Source organism: Nerophis lumbriciformis, linkage group LG36 (genome assembly GCF_033978685.3).
Source record: "Nerophis lumbriciformis linkage group LG36, RoL_Nlum_v2.1, whole genome shotgun sequence".
NCBI classification, from domain to species: Eukaryota; Metazoa; Chordata; class Actinopteri; order Syngnathiformes; family Syngnathidae; genus Nerophis; species Nerophis lumbriciformis.
The window spans coordinates 11,782,501-11,803,622 of NC_084583.2; the positions used below are offsets into that span (position 1 = coordinate 11,782,501).

Here is a 21,122-nt window from a genome sequence, read left to right on the forward strand (position 1 = left end):
GATATTCTTTTTTTGATCATCTTCGGTGGCATAAGGGACGGTAGAAGCGGTGTGAGCCAAGACATCCAGGGGGTTTAGCTCGCTCGTCTGCGGGAACAAACTGCTGCCATTGCTTGCCGTGCTACCGAAGTCCTTTGTCCCTGAATGGCTCACACACTCCGGCAGATTCAATGGGGGTCTGGCGGCAGATTTCTTTGACTTTATCGTTGGAAATGCATCTGCTTTGAGTGTCGCAGGATATCCACACATTCTTGCCATCTCTGTCGTAGCATAGCTTTCGTCGGTAAAGTGTGCGGAACAAACGACTGACCATTTCGTCGGCTTTCCCCACACCCTCGTATTTTGAACAAATTTCGTCCAATTTCTTGCCACTTTTGCATCTTTGGGCCACTGGTGCAACTTGAATCCGTCCCTGTTCGTGTTGTTACACCCTCCGACAACACACCGACGAGGCATGATGTCTCCAAGCTACGGAAAACAGTCGAAAAAACGGAAAATAACAGAGCTGATTTGATTCGGTGTTTGTAATGTGTTTGAGAAAATGGCGGATTGCTTCTCCGAGAGCGAATAATAGAAAGGCGTTTAATTCGCCAAAATTCACCCATTTAGAGTTTGGAAATCGGTTAAAAAAATATATGGTCTTTTTTCTGCAACATCAAGGTATATATTGACGCTCACATAGGTCTGGTGATAATGTTCCCCTTTAACTAACTTATTGACTATTGTCCTATGCCTACGTGCAGGTATTCACCACAGGGAATGGCTTAATTGTTGCTGTAGTTGTATCTTGAATCATTTGAGACTGTGGTAACAACCAGAGGCATTATTTTTTTTAACCGCAACTAGTTGTCTGTCTGAAGAAGAACAATGGGAAGAAGTGCTACATCCACATAGGCGTTATTCTGCTTAGTATGGCTGAAGCAGGAGTTCAGAACAGCAACCAGACATAACAGAGTGATTCCCCACTTTCTTTGAAAATGGTGTTTAAAAAACAAAAACATAAATCCATTGGTTGACATTTTGTTCCACAGGCATTCAGGGAAATTTTTTAAAATTCCCATCTTGCACAAAAACAGGAAGCAAGTCTAACTTAAACAGAATATTCAGTTGTTTTGACTTGGAACTAAAACTTAAAAATGATCAGAGGTCTCCATTTATTCTGTGAATACATTTATTATTCCCATACAAGTCTTTATTGTAGTGCTGTCAAACGGTTATAAAAAATACAAATCAAATTAATCACACAGCATATTTAGTCAATTACTTTTCTTGTATGACTTCAATTAACTTAAAAAAAAATCACAATATTTTGACACAAATGGGATTTTTTTTGTCAGAATGTCATACACAAACAACTTTTAAGTATTCTCCTTAAATGCACTTCCTTTATTTGCTGAAATCATGGTAATAGTGTTAGCTGAAATCCCCTCAGGGTGTATTGAAGGGAAATTTGCCAGCAAGCACACCAGTCAGGGTCTTTTCGCTATAGGTTGCAACGATTAATTGATTAAATCGATTTAGTCAATTAGAAAAAAAATACCTGGATTCATATTCTGTTGCTTCGATTAGTCATTTGAGTGGCATTTATTAATCTGGACCACATACTGGAACTTTAAATACACAGGCACAGTTTCCGCACGTCCGCTGCATTAGAGCAGTGAGTGGGGGCAAACACCAAAAATTTATTTTATTTCTTTATTAGTACTAATGCAAACATGTTCAAAGTGAAATTTTAATGTTGATGATTTATTAGAAAAAAAGAATGAAGGTTATGGGAAGCAGAAAATGCTTTGTTTTTAATTTAAACCATTTTCCCTAAAATATGCAATGAGTCTTTATAATGTGTGTGTCATCCAACCAGTTGATTAATACAACAAGTTAATATCTTGTTTGATGACTAAAGTAATCAAATCCTGCAGCCATTTCTCACTCATCTCTGATCACTGACCGTACAGCGTTTCATGTGACCATCCGCAGGGTAAAGGAGCATATGTGCTCAAAACAAACTGATTAATTAGTGTTTTTATATGATTTTTGTGATTGATCGCATGTGTTAACGCAGTGTTTTTCAACCTTTTTTGAGCCAAGGCACATTTTTTTCCAGCGGAAAAGATAAAAAAATGAAGCTCCACCAGGTTGTCATGCCTTATTTTGAGTTTGTTGTTGTTTCCTGTGTGTAGTGCTTTAGTTTCTGTCTTGCGCTGTTATTTTGGTGACCCTTCCTGTTTTGTTGGTGTTCTCCTGTAGCAGCGTCACGCCTTCCTTTGAGTTCTAATGCCCACACCTGCTTTGTTTTCGCAATCAAGACAATTTAAGTTGTGCGTAGGCTGTGCTTCTTTGTGGGGACACTGTTGATTGTCATGTCATGTACGGATGTACTTTGTGGACGCCGTCTCCGCTCCACACGCTGTAAGTTTTTGCTGTCGTTCAGCATTCTGTTTTTGTTTACTTTTGTAGCCAGTTCAGTTTTACTTTTGTTTTGCATAGCCATCCCTATGCTTCAGTGCCTTTTCCTAGCGGGACTTGCGGTTTGTTAATTTTTGGTTTAAGTGTGACATACCTTTTACATACCAAAAAAGGTTGAAAAACACTACACTAGACAATGGCACATTATTATAATTATTGATTTGCAAAAAATATTTTTTGGACCAATTAGGTGAAGTTGCATAATTTCCCACGGCACACCAGACAATATCTCACGGCACACTGTGGTTGAAAAACACTGTTAACGTGTCAACTTTGATAGTCCTACTTTATTCTTGTATTTTTTCCTACACAGACATGCAGCTTTTGTAAACATTGTGATATCACTTAGCATAAAACATTAAAGAGGACCTACAGTATTAGGCAAAACCAATGTGTTTTTGTGTATTTGGGATCTGCATAAGTCCAAAACATTTAAGATCGAGTCATGGAGGGATGGATATATTAATAAAACAATCTTGCCTTCCTTCATACTTCCTCCAAAGAAGCAATTTGGAATTGGTCCAATTTGTGACATTTTTTTTTTCAATTGGTGATGTCAGCGGATATCTCCATATATGGTAACGTTTTACCAGATGAGGTCTGCGCGAGTCCGCTGTTGTACTCCAATGCTGTAGTCAATTAGCTCTTTTTTTTCTCTACTCTTTTGTTGTAGGCCGGCAGGCAGGCTTGTACATACATGCTCATGCATCCTCCGCTGTTGTCATTTCTTTCGGTCAGTAGATATGGAAGCGCTAATAACTGCAACATGACTGGCAGGGAGAAGACGCAGTCAAAGTGGAGGCACGTAAATAAGACCGCCCACAAAACTGCGAACCCTGAAGAAACTATCAGAAAGCGGCTTGAAGATGGTCTGTAAAACATCATCTATGCAAAATCTTGACCAAAGAATGGTGAACCATCATTACATGTTATGTAGACCACAAGGAAGTGTTTTGAAAGTAGAAAAAAATCAGAACATGACCCCTTTTAAGGTTGCTTATTGTTGAATGAGAGCACTGGAATCTTACACCGCAAGCATCTGAGTGTTTAATTTGTGATTGCGGGGTGTGAAGTGGCAGATTGCAACCTTCTCAATACCATTCAGTTTTTAAATACAGTGACCTCAAGGCTAAATAACATTCATAGCAGAAAACAGGAAACCTTTTGTGGACGTGTAATCCTCCATTGTACAATATTTTAGTCATTCTAATTGTCACAAAACAAAGCAAGCTTGTTTTTTTTCCCCATCTCATAACATTCCTACTTCCAATTATATGTAGGAATGAAAATTGTCAAAGTGTTTGGTTTATCGGTTCTTTGCTACTTTCAGAACAAAGGAATGAATTCCATTTGACGCAATTTAAACACTTCGGTTCCTGGTTTAAAGATTGCGTACCACAGCTGTACATTGCACTTGCTCCATATGTAAAGTGCAGTAAACCTTTTCAATCTTTGATGTACATTGTTTTTACTAGCTATTTTCTGAACACCACTTCTTTTTCATAACATCGACCATTATCTGATTTTAATTTCAAACAAACTGATGCCTTTGCCATCCACGATGATGTGGTTTAATTTCCTGTTCTTATCCTGTTCTTGCAGCTTGCATACCGGGCAAGAAATAATACATTTGTTTCACTGACCAGTTTTTTCTCCTCTGTGTGGGTGCGTGCGCGTGTGTGTACATGTGTTTGTGCACGCAAGCCTCAAAAGTCATGACAGTTACCCTTCCTTTGCTGTTTTTGCGGCATTTTCTTTGTCCAGCGCTAACCACACCACCGTCCTGGCTCAACACAATGCCTTTTAATAAACTCAGCGCAAAAAAGAAGAAAGTGACACATTTAAACTGCACATTTTGTCTTTGTTTGTGTCCTTTTTAAACAGAACACGTCAGGGATGGACTCGCAGAACCTAGTGGATGACCTGTCGCCAAAGAAGAACACAGTTCTCAAGGTATGTTTGTTGTCAGTTGGTGGTGATCCGTTTATTTACCTGTTTTTTTCCATTTTGATTATGAGGCAATGCAGAGCTTTTGAATTGTGTACAATTTGATGCATTTTTTTAGGGGACTTTAAAGTTTTCATTCAGCTATAACCTGAGTAATGTCAAGTTTAAAGGGGAACATTATCACAATTTCAGAATTGTTAAAACCATTAAAAATCAGTTCCCAGTGGCTTATTATATTTTTCGAAGTTTTTTTCAAAATTTTACCCATCACGCAATATCCCTAAAAAAAGCTTCAAAGTGCCTGATTTTAACCATCGTTATAAACACCCGTCCATTTTCCTGTGACGTCACATAGTGAAGCCAACACAAACAAACATGGCGGAAAGAACAGCAAGCTATAGCGACATTAGCTCGGATTCAGACCCTGATTTCAGCGGCTTAAGCGATTCAACAGATTACGAATGTATTGAAACGGATGGTTGTAGTGTGGAGGCAGGTAGCGAAAACGAAATTGAAGAAGAAACTGAAGCTATTGAGTCATATCGGTTTGAACCGTATGCAAGCGAAACCGACGAAAACGACACGACAGCCAGCGACACGGGAGAAAGCGAGGACGAATTCGGCGATCGCCTTCTAACCAACGATTGGTGTGTGTTTGTTTGGCATTAAAGGAAACTAACAACTATGAACTAGGTTTACAGCATATGAAATACATTTGGCAACAACATGCACTTTGAGAATGCAGACAGCCCAATTTTCATCAATTAATATATTCTGTAGACATACCCTCATGTCAGCAGGCCAGGGAAGCTAGGGTCGATATTCTTCTCTTGACGGTGTGAGCCTAGACATCCAGGGGGTTTAGCTCGCTCGTCTGCGGGAACAAACTGCCGCCATTCTTTGCCGTGCTACCGAGGTCCTTTGTCCCTGAATTGCTCACACACTCCGGCAGATTCAATGGGGGTCTGGCGGCAGATTTCTTTGACTTTATCGTTGGAAATGCATCTGCTTTGAGTGTCGCAGGATATCCACACATTCTTGCCATCTCTGTCGTAGCATAGCTTTCGTCAGTAAAGTGTGCGGAACAAACGTCCAATTTCTTGCCACTTTCGCATCTTTGGGCCACTGGTGCAACTTGAATCTGTCCCTGTTCGTGTTGTTCCACCCTCCGACAACACACCGACGAGGCATGATGTCTCCAAGGTACGGAAAACAGTCGAAAAAACGGAAAATAACAGAGCTGATTTGACTCGGTGTTTGAGAAAATGGCGGATTGCTTAACGTGACGTCATCGCTCCGAGAGCGAATTATAGAAAGGCGTTTAATTCGCCAAAATTCACCAATTTAGAGTTCGGAAATCGGTTAAAAAAATATATGGTCTTTTTTCTGCAACATCAAGGTATATATTGACGCTTACATAGGTCTGGTGATAATGTTCCCCTTTAAGAAATACAAATAATATCAAGATCATTTTTAAATGGGAAATAATATCCGTTAAAAGTATACCAAACAAACATTTAACAAAGTGGTCACTGCAAACTCACGCATTATTCTGGAGTAGAGTGTGAGCTGCACCTTTTTCTCTTTGTCGTTTCCACAAATGTTACACTTTTCCCACCCTTTTTGATAACTTCTCGAGGAACTCTGAAGAAACGTTTATCCTTTCCGTGATTTGAACGGTTCGCACAGCAGAAAACTGCACAAGCGTAGGGCATTTTTTTAAATGGCATTAACCTGACTCTCGCCAGATCCTTGTAGTTCGCTGAGCTTCACACAAGGATCTGGGACTTGTCACTAGTAGATGTATTTCAGAAGGCGGGGCTTTGTAAAAAAAATAATTGTATGTGATTGGATTAACCACTTGTCTGTTATCTTGAATGACGTGCTACTTCAACCACTCACATCGAAATCAAACCCGATGAGAGCGACGCTGGGAAATCCAAAACAGAACAGTTGACATATTGGATAACGACAGAGCGAAAAGTTAGAGAACTTTTACTGAAAGAATGCAGCAATGTCTCAAGTCTGCATTGCCCTCGAGCCCGGATCCTTGTGTGTAGCTCAGCGAACTACAAGGATCTGGCGAGAGTCAGGTTAAAATGGCACCTAGTACCCCTTGAAAACAGAGCGAGCTTCACCACCACCAGAGTTCATTGGACGTGAGCCGGATTTGTCGTCAGTAACATCCCAGCAATAACATTACTTTGTCTTGGCTTGTATTGAACATACATTTTTATTCATACTTTATTATATTTTATCATTTGCCTAAATACTGTATATTGCTACTGTCCTGTATCATGCATATGATGTAGGGCTGGGCGATGTGGCCTTTTATTAATATCTCGATATTTTTAGGCCATGTCACGATACACGATATATATCTCCATATTTTGCTTTAGCCTTGAATGAACACTTGATGCGTATAATCACAGCAGCATGATAATTCTATGTGTCTACATTAAAACATTCTTCTTCATACTGAATTAATATATGCTCATTTTAAACTTTCATGCAGAGAGGGAAATCACAACTACCATATTTTTCAGAGTATAAGTCGCACCGGAGTATAAGCGCACCTGCCGAAAATGCATAATAAAGAAGGAAAAAAACATATATAAGTTGCACTGGAGCCCGGCCAAACTATGAAAAAAACTGCGACTTATAGTCCGAAAAATACGGTAAGTCAATTGAGCAAAAGTGTATTTATTAAACAGTTATTAAGCAGTGGCACAAACATTCATGTCATTTCCAAAACAGAAAGTGCAAGATTGTCAGAGACATTTTAAAACAAGCTATTAGTGCACTTTTGTGCATGATGTCACTAAGATGACATATCAAAACAACACTAAATTAAAGTGCACTTTTTGTACAGAACGCCACTACAATAGTTTAAAACAAATAAAGTGCACTTTTGTGCATGATGTCACACAATATATTTCAATAAGTGTCAAATAAAAAGGAGCTGCGTAATAGGAAATCAAATAGTGTATGTCCTTCGCTTTGTGGTAGGTTCCTGCGGACGTTATCTCCTTCTGTTGTTGACTATTTTTTTCATACGGTGTTGATGTGGAAATGGTGTTGATATTGGTATTTTGTGGGTGTGGCACCGGCCGGAGATGTTGACATGTAGAGTTTAAAGCACTCCTTATTCTCTAGCGGGTGACTTTTCAAATGATGCTACAAATTAGCAATAATGCTACTTTTTGTAGCAACGCTTTTGCCGCATTCGTGACATATTACGGTTGTCTGTTCAACATCTTTCCGCTTGAAGCCAAACCACCGCCAGACGATGGACCCCGTGCTGTTTTTCTTGGGAATTAATTATTCTTTCATTTGTTACCAGATTCGCAACTTCTTTCTCTCGTATTACCACTCCGCTAGCACCACAGCTAACGTTACCCATTCCGCTACCTCTCTGCTCGGCGAGAGCGTATGACGTTGCACGCGCGACGGTATGTGCCGTTGGTAACAAGGTGCGCTTGTTTTATCTCTCTGAGAAGGAGAGACAAGAAAGAGTGACAAGAGCCTGTAGTGTAATGCCCGCAGCTAAAAGCAACTGCGTGAGAACGTATACTCTAATATCACGATATAGTCATTTTCTATATCGCACAGACAAACCCGCGATATATCGAGTATATTCCATATATCGCCCAGCCCTAATATGATGTTGCTGCTGTTGGAGCCTCAATTTCCCTAAGTGTAACAGTCACTTATAACTTGAATGATTTGTTCTCCTCACAGCTTAGTAATGGTCCCGTTGTGGGGTCCCGTAAGCGCCCGTCAGAAGGGAACTACGAGAAGGAGAAGGAACACTGCATTGCCCTGTTCGACCAGTGGTCGGAGGCCGACCAAGTGGAATTTGTTGAGCGTCTGATATCCCGAATGTGCCACTACCAGCACGGCCACATTAACTCCTACCTCAAACCCATGCTGCAGAGGGACTTCATCACAGCGCTACCAGGTACGTACAGCTAACAGGAATATCCTGTGAACATATTCCAACGTGAATTGGATTGAATCCTGATCACATTTCATAAGCGTTGTGTTACGTCATGTATGTGATACATTTGTCCTGTCTTTTCCAGCTCAAGGCTTAGATCACATAGCAGAGAACATTTTGTCTTTCCTGGATGCACGTTCGCTTTGTGCGGCTGAGCTGGTGTGTAAGGAGTGGCAGAGGGTCATCTCCGAGGGTATGCTGTGGAAAAAGCTCATAGAACGTATGGTCCGCACTGACCCGCTGTGGAAAGGGCTCTCCGAAAGACACCAGTGGTAAGAATGGGCACACAGTTAGCTTATACTGTATTTTTAAAGCCTACCGTATTTTCCGCACCATAAGCCGCCCTGGGTTATAAGCCGCGCCTTCAATGAACGGCATATTTCAAAACTTTGTCCACCTATAAGCCGCCCCGTGTTATAAGCCGCATCTAACTGCGCTAAAGGGAATGTCAAAAAAACAGTCAGATAGGTCAGTCAAACTTTAATAATATACGGTATTAAAAACCAGCGTTCTAACAACTCTGTTCACTCCCAAAATGTACGGTAATGTGCAAATGTGCAATCAATAAGCATCAATAACTTAATGTTGCTCGAACGTTAATGTCACAACACACAAAATAAACATAACGCTCACTTTCTGAAGTTATTCTTCATTCATAAATCCCTCGAATTCTTCACCTTCGGTGTCCGAATTAAAAAGTTGGGCGAATACGGGATCCAAAATGGCCGGCTCCGTCTCGTCGCAGTTCTGTGAATCCTGCCTTCCGGAAAGCTCGGACCACAGTTGTGACCGAAATATCCGCCCAGGCATTTACGATCCACTGGCAGATGTTGGCGTATGTCGTCCGGCGCTGTCTCCCTGTCTTAGTGAAGGTGTGTTCGCCTTCGGTCATCCATTGTTCCCACGCCGTTCGCAGTCGTGCTTTAAATGCCCTGTTGACACCAATATCGAGCGGTTGGAGTTCTTTGGTTAAATATTGCCTTAAGTTTAAATTCTGCGTATACGCTTGTCGCTTAGTAGGAGCCATTTTGTGGTCTTTACAGATGTAAACACACAAATGAAATGAAACGCAATATCCGGGGGCTTCTTCTTCTATGGGGGCGGGTGGTTGTTTACAGTAGAAGAAGAAGCGCTTCCTCTTCTATGGGGGCGGGTGCTTACCTTGGCGGTTGCTTACCATAGAAGAAGAAGCGTTTCCTCTTCTACGGGGAAAAAAGATGGCGGCTGTTTACCGTAGTTGCGAGACCGAAACTTTATGAAAATAAATATTTATATTAATCCATATATAAGGCGCACCGGGTTATAAGCCGCACTGTCAGCTTTTGTGAAAATTTGTGGTTTTTAGGTGCGGCTTATAGTGCGGAAAATACGGTACTTAAAAAATATTGTAGTGTTTGTATCATATAAAAGTTTGGACACAACTTTTCATTCAATGCGTTTTCTTTATTTTCATGACTATTTACATTGTAGATTGTCACTGAAGGCATCAACACTATGAATGAACACGTGGAGTTATGTACTTTAACAAAAAAGGGGAAATAACTGAAAACATGTTTTATATTCTAGTTTCTTCAAAATAGCCACCCTTTGCTCTGATTACTGCGTTGCACCATCTTGGCATTCTCTCCATGAGCTTCAAGAGGCCGTCACCTGAAATGGTTTTCACTTCACAGGTGTCATAGTTTTGATGCCTTCAGTGACAATCTACAATGTAAATAGTCATGAAAATAAAGAAAACGCATTGAAATGATAAGGTCTGTCCAAACTTTTGGCCTGTACTGTACATTAAAAGTTTGGATATGTTTAAGACCATACTGTACAAGCATTAAGTGTGGAATGTGGTTACGAAGAAACAAAATACAACTGATCTTTATTTTCCCTACAGGGAGAAATATCTGTTCAAAAACCGCACATCAGAAGTTCCACCCAACTCTTACTATCACTCCCTTTATCCCAAAATCATCCAAGACATAGAGGTAAGAGAATCCAAAGCAAATGTGAACTTTTGTGTAACTCTTAAGTATGAAACAATTTTCTCGATCTACAAGGGAGTTTACAGGATACATCACAGACCAACCAACGTCATGGATATTACACTGGTTCATCAAAAATGTTTTAACTCTTTAACGTTTCCCAATCTTTTGACAATTAGTTGTATTTTCCTTTAACATACTATATTTATGTACATCTGCTGACCAAAATATATGTTTTCTGCTTTTTGTATTGTTGTCTTTCTCATTGCTGTACTTCCTTTTCTTGCAGACTATTGAGGCTAACTGGCGATGTGGCAGACACAATTTGCAGAGGATTCAGTGTCGCTCGGAAAACAGTAAAGGGGTTTATTGTCTCCAGTACGATGACGACAAGATCATCAGTGGCCTTAGGGACAATTCCATTAAGGTTTGTGTCAGTATGTTTTTACAATGGTCAAAGTCTTGAGGTTGTTTGTATTTGCAACGGTGCTTCATTATTGATACAAAATCACAGAATTTGCAGGTTTGGATTGACAAAATTGTTTTCCATTTTCTTATGTCCCAATGTAATGTCCCCCTGGTTGTGAATGTTAACCAAAATATAGAATTGAGTTTGAGTTTATTTCGAACATGCATGCATACAACATGATTCATCACAATTTCCATTTTTTTATTTTCAACGGAGTAGGAAGAAGCAGAGCTTTAAAATGACAGCTGATTTCCTCCCACAAACCTGTATCAATCATTAAATAACACATACAACTCAACCAAATCATTCCATGGAAGTTTTTTCTGCTTTTTGCTCAAATCAACATCAGTCCTTAAAGGGGAACATTATCACAATTTCAGAAGGGTTAAAACCATTAAAAATCAGTTCCCAGTGGCTTATTTTATTTTTCGAAGTTTTTTTCAAAATTTTACCCATCACGCAATATCCCTAAAAAAAGCTTCAAAGTGCCTGATTTTAACCATCGTTATATACACCCGTCCATTTTCCTGTGACGTCACATAGTGATGCCAACTCAAACAAACATGGCGCGTAAAACAGCAAGCTATAGCGACATTAGCTCGGATTCAGACTCGGATTTCAGCGGTTTAAGCGATTCAACAGATTACGCATGTATTGAAACGGATGGTTGTAGTGTGGAGGCAGGTAGCGAAAACGAAATTGAAGAAGAAACTGAAGCTATTGAGCCATATCGGTTTGAACCGTATGCAAGCGAAACCGACGAAAACGTCACGATAGCCAGCGACACGGGAGAAAGCGAGGACGAATTCGGTGATCGCCTTCTAACCAACGATTGGTATGTGTTTGTTTGGCATTAAAGGAAACTAACAACTATGAACTAGGTTTACAGCATATGAAATACATTTGGCAACAACATGCACTTTGAGAGTGCAGACAGCCCAATTTTCATCAATTAATATATTCTGTAGACATACCCTCATCCGCTCTCTTTTCCTGAAAGCTGATCTGTCCAGTTTTGGAGTTGATGTGAGCAGGCCAGGGAAGCTAGGGTCGATATTCTTCTCTTGATCATCTTCGGTGGCATAAGGGACGGTGTGAGCCAAGACATCCAGGGGGTTTAGCTCGCTCGTCTGCGGGAACAAACTGCCGCCATTGCTTGCCGTGCTACCGAGGTCCTTTGTCCCTGAATTGCTCACACACTCCGGCAGATTCAATGGGGGTCTGGCGGCAGAGTTCTTTGACTTTATCGTTGGAAATGCATCTGCTTTGAATGTCGCAGGATATCCACACATTCTTGCCATCTCTGTCGTAGCATAACTTTCGTCGGTAAAGTGTGCGGAACAAACGTCCAATTTCTTGCCACTTTCGCATCTTTGCAACTTGAATCCGTCCCTGTTCGTGTTGTTACACCCTCTGACAACACACCGACGAGGCATGATGTCTCCAAGGTACGGAAAACAGTCGAAAAAACGGAAAATAACAGAGCTGATTTGACCCGGTGTTTGAGAAAATGGCGGATTGCTTCCCGATGTGACATCACGTTGTGACGTCATCGCTCCGAGAGCGAATATTAGAAAGGCGTTTAATTCGCCAAAATTCACCCATTTAGAGTTCGGAAATCGGTTAAAAAAATATATGGTCTTTTTTCTGCAACATCAAGGTATATATTGACGATTACATAGGTCTGGTGGTAATGTTCCCCTTTAATAATCATTATTAATTAAATGAGCCTTCAAAGTGTTAAAATAAGGAGAAAAAAAACATGAAATGTGTATTTTTATTTAGGACTGGAGTTGGATCAAGAGATTTGAGCAAAAAAGTAGTTAAAGTTAAGGTACCAATGCTTGTCACACACACACTAGGTGTGGTGAAATGTGTCCTCTGCATCCCTTTTTCACCCCCTGGGAGGTGAGTGGAGCAGTGGGCAGCAGCAGTGGCCACGCCCGGGAATCATTTTTGGTGATTTAACCCCCAAATCCAACCCTTGATGCTGAGGTAGTGGGTCCCGTTTTTTTTAGTCTTTGGTATGACTCGGCCAGGGTTTGAACTCACAACCTACCAATCTCAGGGCGGACACTACCCACAAGGCCACTGAGTAGGTAGAAAATATGAATCCAAAATGTTTTTTACACATTTACACAGAAGCCGAGAGGGCGCTAACTTTCCTATGTGTATTATGTAGTATAACCCGCCCTTTTACAGCTTCTAGGATGTAATGACGTACACCAGGTGTGTACGTATCACATGCACGCGCATTAGCCTCGGGCGTTGTTAGCTAATAATAGCGATTTAGATAGTTTTTGGTCACCTGTCATTGAACGTATAAGGTATAACAACATAACTGCAAATATTTTGTTGCTTCTCTTGGACTGCTTTTATATGAGTGCACATGTTTACGTGACAGGGTGAGTGACAGCCGTAAATACCAATCATTTTCTTTCGGGCGGGCAAAAATGTTTACTACATAAACTTAGTATTTGTGAAAAATATAGACAATTTGAAAACAAATGTTTTGTTAAACTAGTAAGAATAACAAAACCTAGCCAATGGTGTTCTTATATTTTTGGGGGTTTAAAAAGCATTGCAAACAGCCTTTTTAATTCTCTAAAGACATGTTCATCGTTTTGCACCTCTATTCGGCTAAAATTATTTCCCAGTGTATCTCTGAAAGTATTTGAGATGAATATATTAAAATTAAACATGAAACAAAACCCTCTTAGGGAAAAATATTCCATTCGGATGAACAGAACCACAGTATGGCCAAAAATGGAGCAAAAATGTACTTCAAGGACGACAAAGTCCCCTAATTTACTCTGGGGGTATGTCACAGCGCGTACTGATAGCATCTAATGTCACATTGGACTTTAAGGTTTGTTTTCCTCTGTGGATGAGGAAGTGAAACTTTACTGTTGGCACATTTTCGTCCCTCCAAATGGCCTCAACTGGCATGTTGTAATTAGCATTGATCTGACGAGTGCGTGCTGCATCATGAGAAGAGACAACCCCACGCGTTCATATTGAAGTCTACATAAATGTGCATGTGGTTATTTTCTACTATAACTGGATATTTATGAGAGTACCCTTTCATTTGGCTCGATACGCATCATCATCTTCCTGCCGTTGGCCTTAACCAGCAGACGGTGAAAAAGCAAACAAGTCAATTATTGGCTAAAAGGGCTCAACTCCAGTGGTGGTTTGTGTCCCACTTATCTGCCCGGCCTGGGAGAAGAGGAAGAGAAGATGAAGAAGAGCAGGGGAGGATGGAAGGAACGAAGTGGATTTGTCATCTTATTGTTCTGCAGGAGGCTGGCGTGCGCCCAGGGACGCACTAAATTGCGCTGCAACCGCACACGTACAGCTCGCCTCAGCAGCGGGGAAATGGGGCGTGAACAGAACACGAGCATCGCAATGACAAATGGCCTTTCTTTGCGTGACCTAAATCTGCACCCAATCCAAAATCACTAATTTACTCTTCTCCTTGTGTGTCCTCTGTGTTATTGTTTCTCTGTGTACCTACAGATATGGGATAAACAGTCACTGGAGTGTCTGAAAATACTGACTGGTCACACAGGTTCAGTGTTGTGCCTCCAGTATGATGAGAGGGTCATCGTCACTGGGTCCTCTGACTCAACTGTTAGGTATGAACACATCTTGTCGCATATAACAAGCATGCATCCTTTTCAAGCTGCTCGGTATGTGGGCATTCACAAGCAAGATTATTTACCGTATTTACTGTACACAGTAAGCAACTCATTGGCGTCATATGAATGCTTATGTTCAAATATGTGATATAGTGGTATCAAATTATCGCTGTATTTGCGATTAGTCATATTCAGCGTTACATTTCTCTATCTCTAATGTTGCAATCTCCGTATGCCCACGAGTTGCTTGACTGAGAGCAACGACGGTACTGCCATGTGACACAAAGATAGTATGTAGCCATGGTAAAAAAAAAGGAGGTATCACTCTGTCACGAGACTCGGACAGTGATGTAAAATAGTGGGAATAAGATGAATTATTTCCCATCATCACAAACTTAAATAAGTGTGTTTATGGTTTGTATAAGTTTGAATGTTGTCTTGTTTTAGCGTATGGAAGACCATGCTTTTTTTTGCGTGACGCATCTATCTATTACACTAGCTATGGCGAAAATAGCGTCATTTCCTGGTGTGTGTTGACCCACATTAAGCTGATTTTATTCTATTATAACACATCTGTGCATCAATATAGTGATATAGAGCAGTGGTCCCCAACCACCGGTCCGGGGACCGGTACCGGTCCGTGACGCATTTGCTACCGAGCCGCAGAAAACATTAAATAAATTATAAACGACTGCATTTACTCATACTTAACTTTCTCCTGTCCCACTAGACACACCAATAAGCTTGTTTATAGGGTTAACCCTAACCCCAATAAAACTCCTCATAGGAAGATGCCATTTGTTATATTTGTTCTAACTTTGTGACATGATTCAATGCACATTAATGAACATATAAAGTTTAAATGTGACAGATTGTAGCCAAAGGCTGATTTCCATCTGCAGTCCCTAGCAGGTTGATGGTAACCTGCTGGGGATCTCAATTGCAAAGAAACAAGCCCAGGGTTCCCACTAATTCAACGTTATCATGAGTTGTATTTTTAAGGCACTTATTTTTGCTGTATTTATATGGCACAAGTGGAAAGCCGGTCCCTGAAAAGTATTTGCCGACAATAAACCGATCCGTGGTGCAAAAAAGGTTGGGGACCACTGATATAGAGCACACTTACTGTACATGGAAAAGAATGTTGTTGTAATCGCCCATGCGCATAATAAGGTGCACTCTCTGCACACTGGACTAAATAAATGTTAATGGTAAATGGGTTATACTTGTATAGCGCTTTTCTACCTTCAAGGTACTCAAAGCGCTTTGACACTATTTCCACATTCACCCATTCACACACATTCACACACGGATGGCGGGAGCTGCCATGCAAGGCCCTAACCACGACCCATCAGGAGCAAGGGTGAAGTGTCTTGCTCAAGGACACAACGGACGTGACGAGGTTGGTAGATGGGGATTGAACCAGGAACCCTCAGGTTGCTGGCACTGCCCCGCTCCCAACTGCGCCACGCCGTCCCCTAAATGACCAAATGAAACAAAAACTCGTAGGTAAATAACTTCATGTTCTATCTTTAAATAAGGTTTAAAACAGGAGATAACGTTAAACATCAATGTACGTGTTCATCTGATCTGTGGGAAACGTTTAAACATCTAATTTTGAAAATTCAGACATTTATTTGTTAAAGCGGTTCCCTAAACCACAATTACGAACGTATGCGAGTACTGTGAATGATCGGTCTGTTTTATTTATTTTATATTATCTGAAGCAGAGAAAAAAGGAAAAAGTTCTACATATATAAAATACTCTGAAAAATGTTCTTATTGTTTTCTTGATGTGTTAACTTTATTAGATAGACTTGATGTTTTATTTTGGTAAATAAAAGACTGCATCTGTTTAAGTCTGTTAAAAATGATAACATTTACAAATGCATATATACGTATGTGTGTATATATATATATATATATATATATATATATATATATATATATATATGTATATATATATATACACATATGTATACAAATATATATGTATATATATATATATATATGTATATATATATATACATATATATATATATGTATATGTATATATATATATATATATATGTATGTGTATATATATATATATATATGTATATGTATATATATATATATATATGTATGTGTATATATATATATATATGTATGTATGTATGTATGTATGTATATATATATATATATATATATATATATAAAACAGTACAGGTCAAACGTTTGGACACACCTCATTCAATGAGTAGATTGTCACTGAAGGCATCAAAACTATGACACCTACGAAGTGAAAACCATTTCGGATGACTACGGTACCTCTTGAAGCTCATTAAGAGAATGCAAATAGTGTGCAAAGCAGTAATCAGAACAAAGGGTGGCTATTTTGAAGAAACTAGAATATAAAACGTGTTTTCAGTTATTTCACCTTCTTTTGTTAAGTACATAACTCCACGTGTTCATTCATAGTTTTGATGCCTTCAGTGACAATCTCCAAAGTAAATAGTCATGAAAATAAAGAAAACCCATTGAATGAGAAGGTATGTCCAAACGTTTGTCCTGTACTGTGTATATATATATATATATATATATATATATATATATATATATATATATATATATATATTATTCCCAACACTAAATTTATTTGTCAATGCTGATGCCCATTTGTGACCATGATAGGTGCCTCTAACCTGCATTGTTCTTGATGGCCAGAAGAGGGCAACCTTACATTGCATTCATAAAATGATGCTTATTTACTTTATTTATCAACTAATTCAATAAACTGTCACATTAATGGTATGAATTGATTTTTTTTAACCAGTTAATTATTGTACCATTTTGTTGCTACTGGCTTCATAGAACAATACATCTGTGCCTTGGGACAAACCTGTAAATTTGACCTTCAAAATGCAAGTTCAGAGCTTGATTCTTGATTCTAATATGGAGTATCACCTGAACTGTGATCTCTTGAGCGGTGCCCAGAAAAAATGCGACTTAAGCTATTTAGCATCAACTTACCAGGAGCTTTTCCATAGTGTTCTGCAAGTCACACCTGGTTCTTAAGATGCAGCACAGTCACATGCTCTTCTTGTCTGTTTACGTGTTTTATACTAGTTTGCGTTATATTCTCATGTCTATGTTCAATTATGCTGCTGTTACTCACTTTTTTATTCAACTTTCTTTCCTGCTGCCCCATCCACACGCCTCCCCCTGCATCCTCTCGATCTTCTCAATTTCTTTCCTGGCCATTTTCACCTCTAAACCTCGCTCTTTCCTGTCATCTCCATCTCTCCTCTTTGCTCCGGCGTTCCACCGCCCTTCCCTTCTGCTTACAGGGTGTGGGAGGTGACGACAGGCGAGGTACTGAACACGCTGATCCACCACAACGAGGCCGTGCTTCATTTACGTTTCGCCAACGGCCTGATGGTCACGTGTTCCAAGGACCGCTCGATTGCTGTGTGGGACATGGCGTCTCCAACAGACATCAGCTTACGGCGCGTCCTCGTGGGTCACCGGGCTGCTGTCAACGTGGTCGATTTTGATGACAAATATATTGTCTCTGCCTCAGGGGACCGCACCATCAAGGTAACAGGAAACTGAGATCACACCGATTACATAAAGCTTCTTTTTATCTTTACATTTGTCCATAAGTGCAGACCTGTCTTTCAATGCATAACTGGTTTTCCCACACCTGAAACTCACTCTGTAATGTCTTCTAAAGGACGACAGTCGTCATTTTACAAGTTGTCCTGTTGCTCTTGTGCAGGTATGGAGCACCAGCACCTGTGAATTTGTCCGTACTTTAAACGGCCATAAGCGAGGCATCGCCTGTCTACAGTATCGGGATAGACTGGTTGTCAGCGGCTCATCTGATAACACAATTAGGTAGGTTTGACACGCCGCTCGAACGGGCCTGTTTCCTCCACAAAGGCGTATGATCTATGATGAGATGAAGACTTTACCGCACATCCTGGCGCTTATGTTAACAGAGGATGTGACTCGCTTTTGAACTGATTCCCCACAGAAGGTTGTTCCGTCCAAAACCTCTGAAGTATATGAAAAAAATAGACTCGAGTATAATACTGCTGTCTCACTACCACCAAAATGTTTGGTCAATTAATCACATTTATGCCACAGCAAAGAACATTCCCTTACTCCAGTGCAATATATAATGTTAGCAAGTAAGTCTGTAAAGTGGAAGCTGGATTTACAAACTTAATTGGCTCTTGAACAGGATTTGTTATAGAAAAGCTGTTATATTGAAGCAAATTACTTCATAAGAAACAATGTGAACATGACTAAAAGTTAAAGTACCAATTAGGGATGTCCCGATCCAGGTTTTTGCACTTCCGATCCGATACCGATGTTGTTTTTGCACTTCCGATCCGATACCGATACTGGCCTATCCGAGCATGTATTAAAGTTTAAAGGGGAACATTATCACCAGACCTATGTAAGCGTCAATATATACCTTGATGACCAGAAAAAAGACCATATTTTTTTTTAACCGATTTCCGAACTCTAAATGGGTGAATTTTGGCGAATTAAACGCCTTTCTAATATTCGCTCTCGGAGCGATGACGTCACAACGTGGCGTCACATCGGGAAGCATTCCGCCATTTTCTCAAACACCGAGTCAAATCAGCTCTGTTATTTTCCGTTTTTTCGACTGTTTTCCGTACCTTGGAGACATCATGCCTCGTCGGTGTGTTGTCGGAGGGTGTAACAACACAAACAGGGACGGATTCAAGTTGCACCAGTGGCCCAAAGATGCGAAAGTGGCAAGAAATTGGACGTTTGTTCCGCACACTTTACCGACGAAAGCTATGCTACGACAGAGATGGCAAGAATGTGTGGATATCCTGCGACACTCAAAGCAGATGCATTTCCAACGATAAAGTCAAAGAAATCTGCCGCAGACCCCCATTGAATCTGCCGGAGTGTGTGAGCAATTCAGGGACAAAGGACCTCGGTAGCAGGGAAAGCAATGGCGGCAGTTTGTTCCCGCAGACGAGCGAGCTAAACCCCCTGGATGTCTTGGCTCACACCGTCCCTTAAACTGGACAGATCAGCTTTCAGGAAAAGAGAGCGGATGAGGGTATGTCTACAGAATATATTAATTGATGAAAACTGGGCTGTCTGCACTCTCAAAGTGCATGTTGTTGCCAAATGTATTTCATATGCTGTAAACCTAGTTCATAGTTGTTAGTTTCCTTTAATGCCAAACAAACACATACCAATCGTTGGTTAGAAGGCGATCGCCGAATTTGTCCTCGCTTTCTCCCGTGTCGCTGGCTGTCGTGTCGTTTTTGTCGGTTTCGCTTGCATACGGTTCAAACCGATATGGCTCAATAGCTTCAGTTTCTTCTTCAATTTCGTTTTCGCTACCTGCCTCCACACTACAACCATCCGTTTCAATACATGCGTAATCTGTTGAATCGCTTAAACCGCTGAAATCCGAGTCTGAATCCGAGCTAATGTCGCTATATCTTGCTGTTCTTTCCGCCATGTTTGTTTGTGTTGGCATCACTATGTGACGTCACAGGAAAATGGACGGGTGTATATAACGATGGTTAAAATCAGGCACTTTGAAGCTTTTTTTAGGGATATTGCGTGATGGGTAAAATTTTGAAAAAAACTTCGAAAAATGTAATAAGCCACTGGGAACTGATTTTTAATGGTTTTAACCATTCTGAAATTGTGATAATGTTCCCCTTTAATGCTTGATCAGATTTGTTGTATTAAAATGTCTTACAACTTTACCACCACGCTTGACTTTATTGTGGCATGTTTTGCACTCCACCTCTTCATCTTTTTCGTTTTGTAGGGTAAAACAATCCCACACAGCTGACATTTTTACCGGTAACTTCCGCTCGCCTTTCGGAACCATGAACCGGCATCCGCTTCCGATTAGGACGGTTAGGACACAGACCTGTGGATGTGTTGAAGGTGTGCTGGAAAATGCGGAGCGGAAATGAGGACGCAGTAGAAAAGTGGAATGTATTATTTAAATCGGTGCGTTTGAAAACACGGACCAGAATTTTTTTTTCAATGCATCTGGATCGGCATTTTCCCATGCCTTGCCGATACGCATTTTTTGGCAAATATTGGCGGCCGATCCGATCCAAATATCGGATCGGGACAACCCTAGTACCAATGATTGTCACACACACACACTAGGTGTGGCAAAATTATTATCTGCATGTCACCCTTGATCACCCCCTGGGAGGTGAGGGGAGCTGTGGGCAGCAGCATTGGCCACGCTCGGGAATCATTTTTGGTGATTTAACCCCCAATTCCAACCCTTGATGCTGAGTGCCAAGCAGGGAGGTAATGGGTCCCATTTTTATAGTCTTTGGTATGACTCGGCCGTGGTTTGAACTCACAACCTACCGATCTCAGGGCGGACACTCTAACCACTAGGCCACTGAGTAGGTTGGGTTCCAGCCTTGACAAAAGTCCATAGTTTAGTTAGATTCTCTACAATTTGAGCACAATAAAAAGTGCTGTATATGAAACAAACAACAAAGGGATAATGGGGTGAAATGTCTTTTTACCGTATTTTTCCGATTATATTCATAGTTTGGCCAGGTGTGCGACTTATACTATAGAGCGACTTATGTGTGAAATTA

General features: G+C 40.5%; 1 protein-coding gene across 1 annotated transcript in view; it reads left to right on the forward strand.

Moving 5' to 3' along the window:
- The window catches only part of LOC133576735 (F-box and WD repeat domain-containing 11-B), a 58,367-nt gene that overhangs the window by 22,432 nt on the left and 14,813 nt on the right, over positions 1-21,122 (forward strand). Inside the window, exons 2-9 of the mRNA XM_061930067.2 lie at positions 4,351-4,419; positions 8,155-8,374; positions 8,499-8,685; positions 10,299-10,389; positions 10,676-10,813; positions 14,375-14,493; positions 17,826-18,075; positions 18,257-18,375. Coding sequence (XP_061786051.1) covers positions 4,351-4,419; positions 8,155-8,374; positions 8,499-8,685; positions 10,299-10,389; positions 10,676-10,813; positions 14,375-14,493; positions 17,826-18,075; positions 18,257-18,375 — 1,193 coding nt within the window. The remainder of the gene's footprint in view (positions 1-4,350; positions 4,420-8,154; positions 8,375-8,498; positions 8,686-10,298; positions 10,390-10,675; positions 10,814-14,374; positions 14,494-17,825; positions 18,076-18,256; positions 18,376-21,122) is intronic.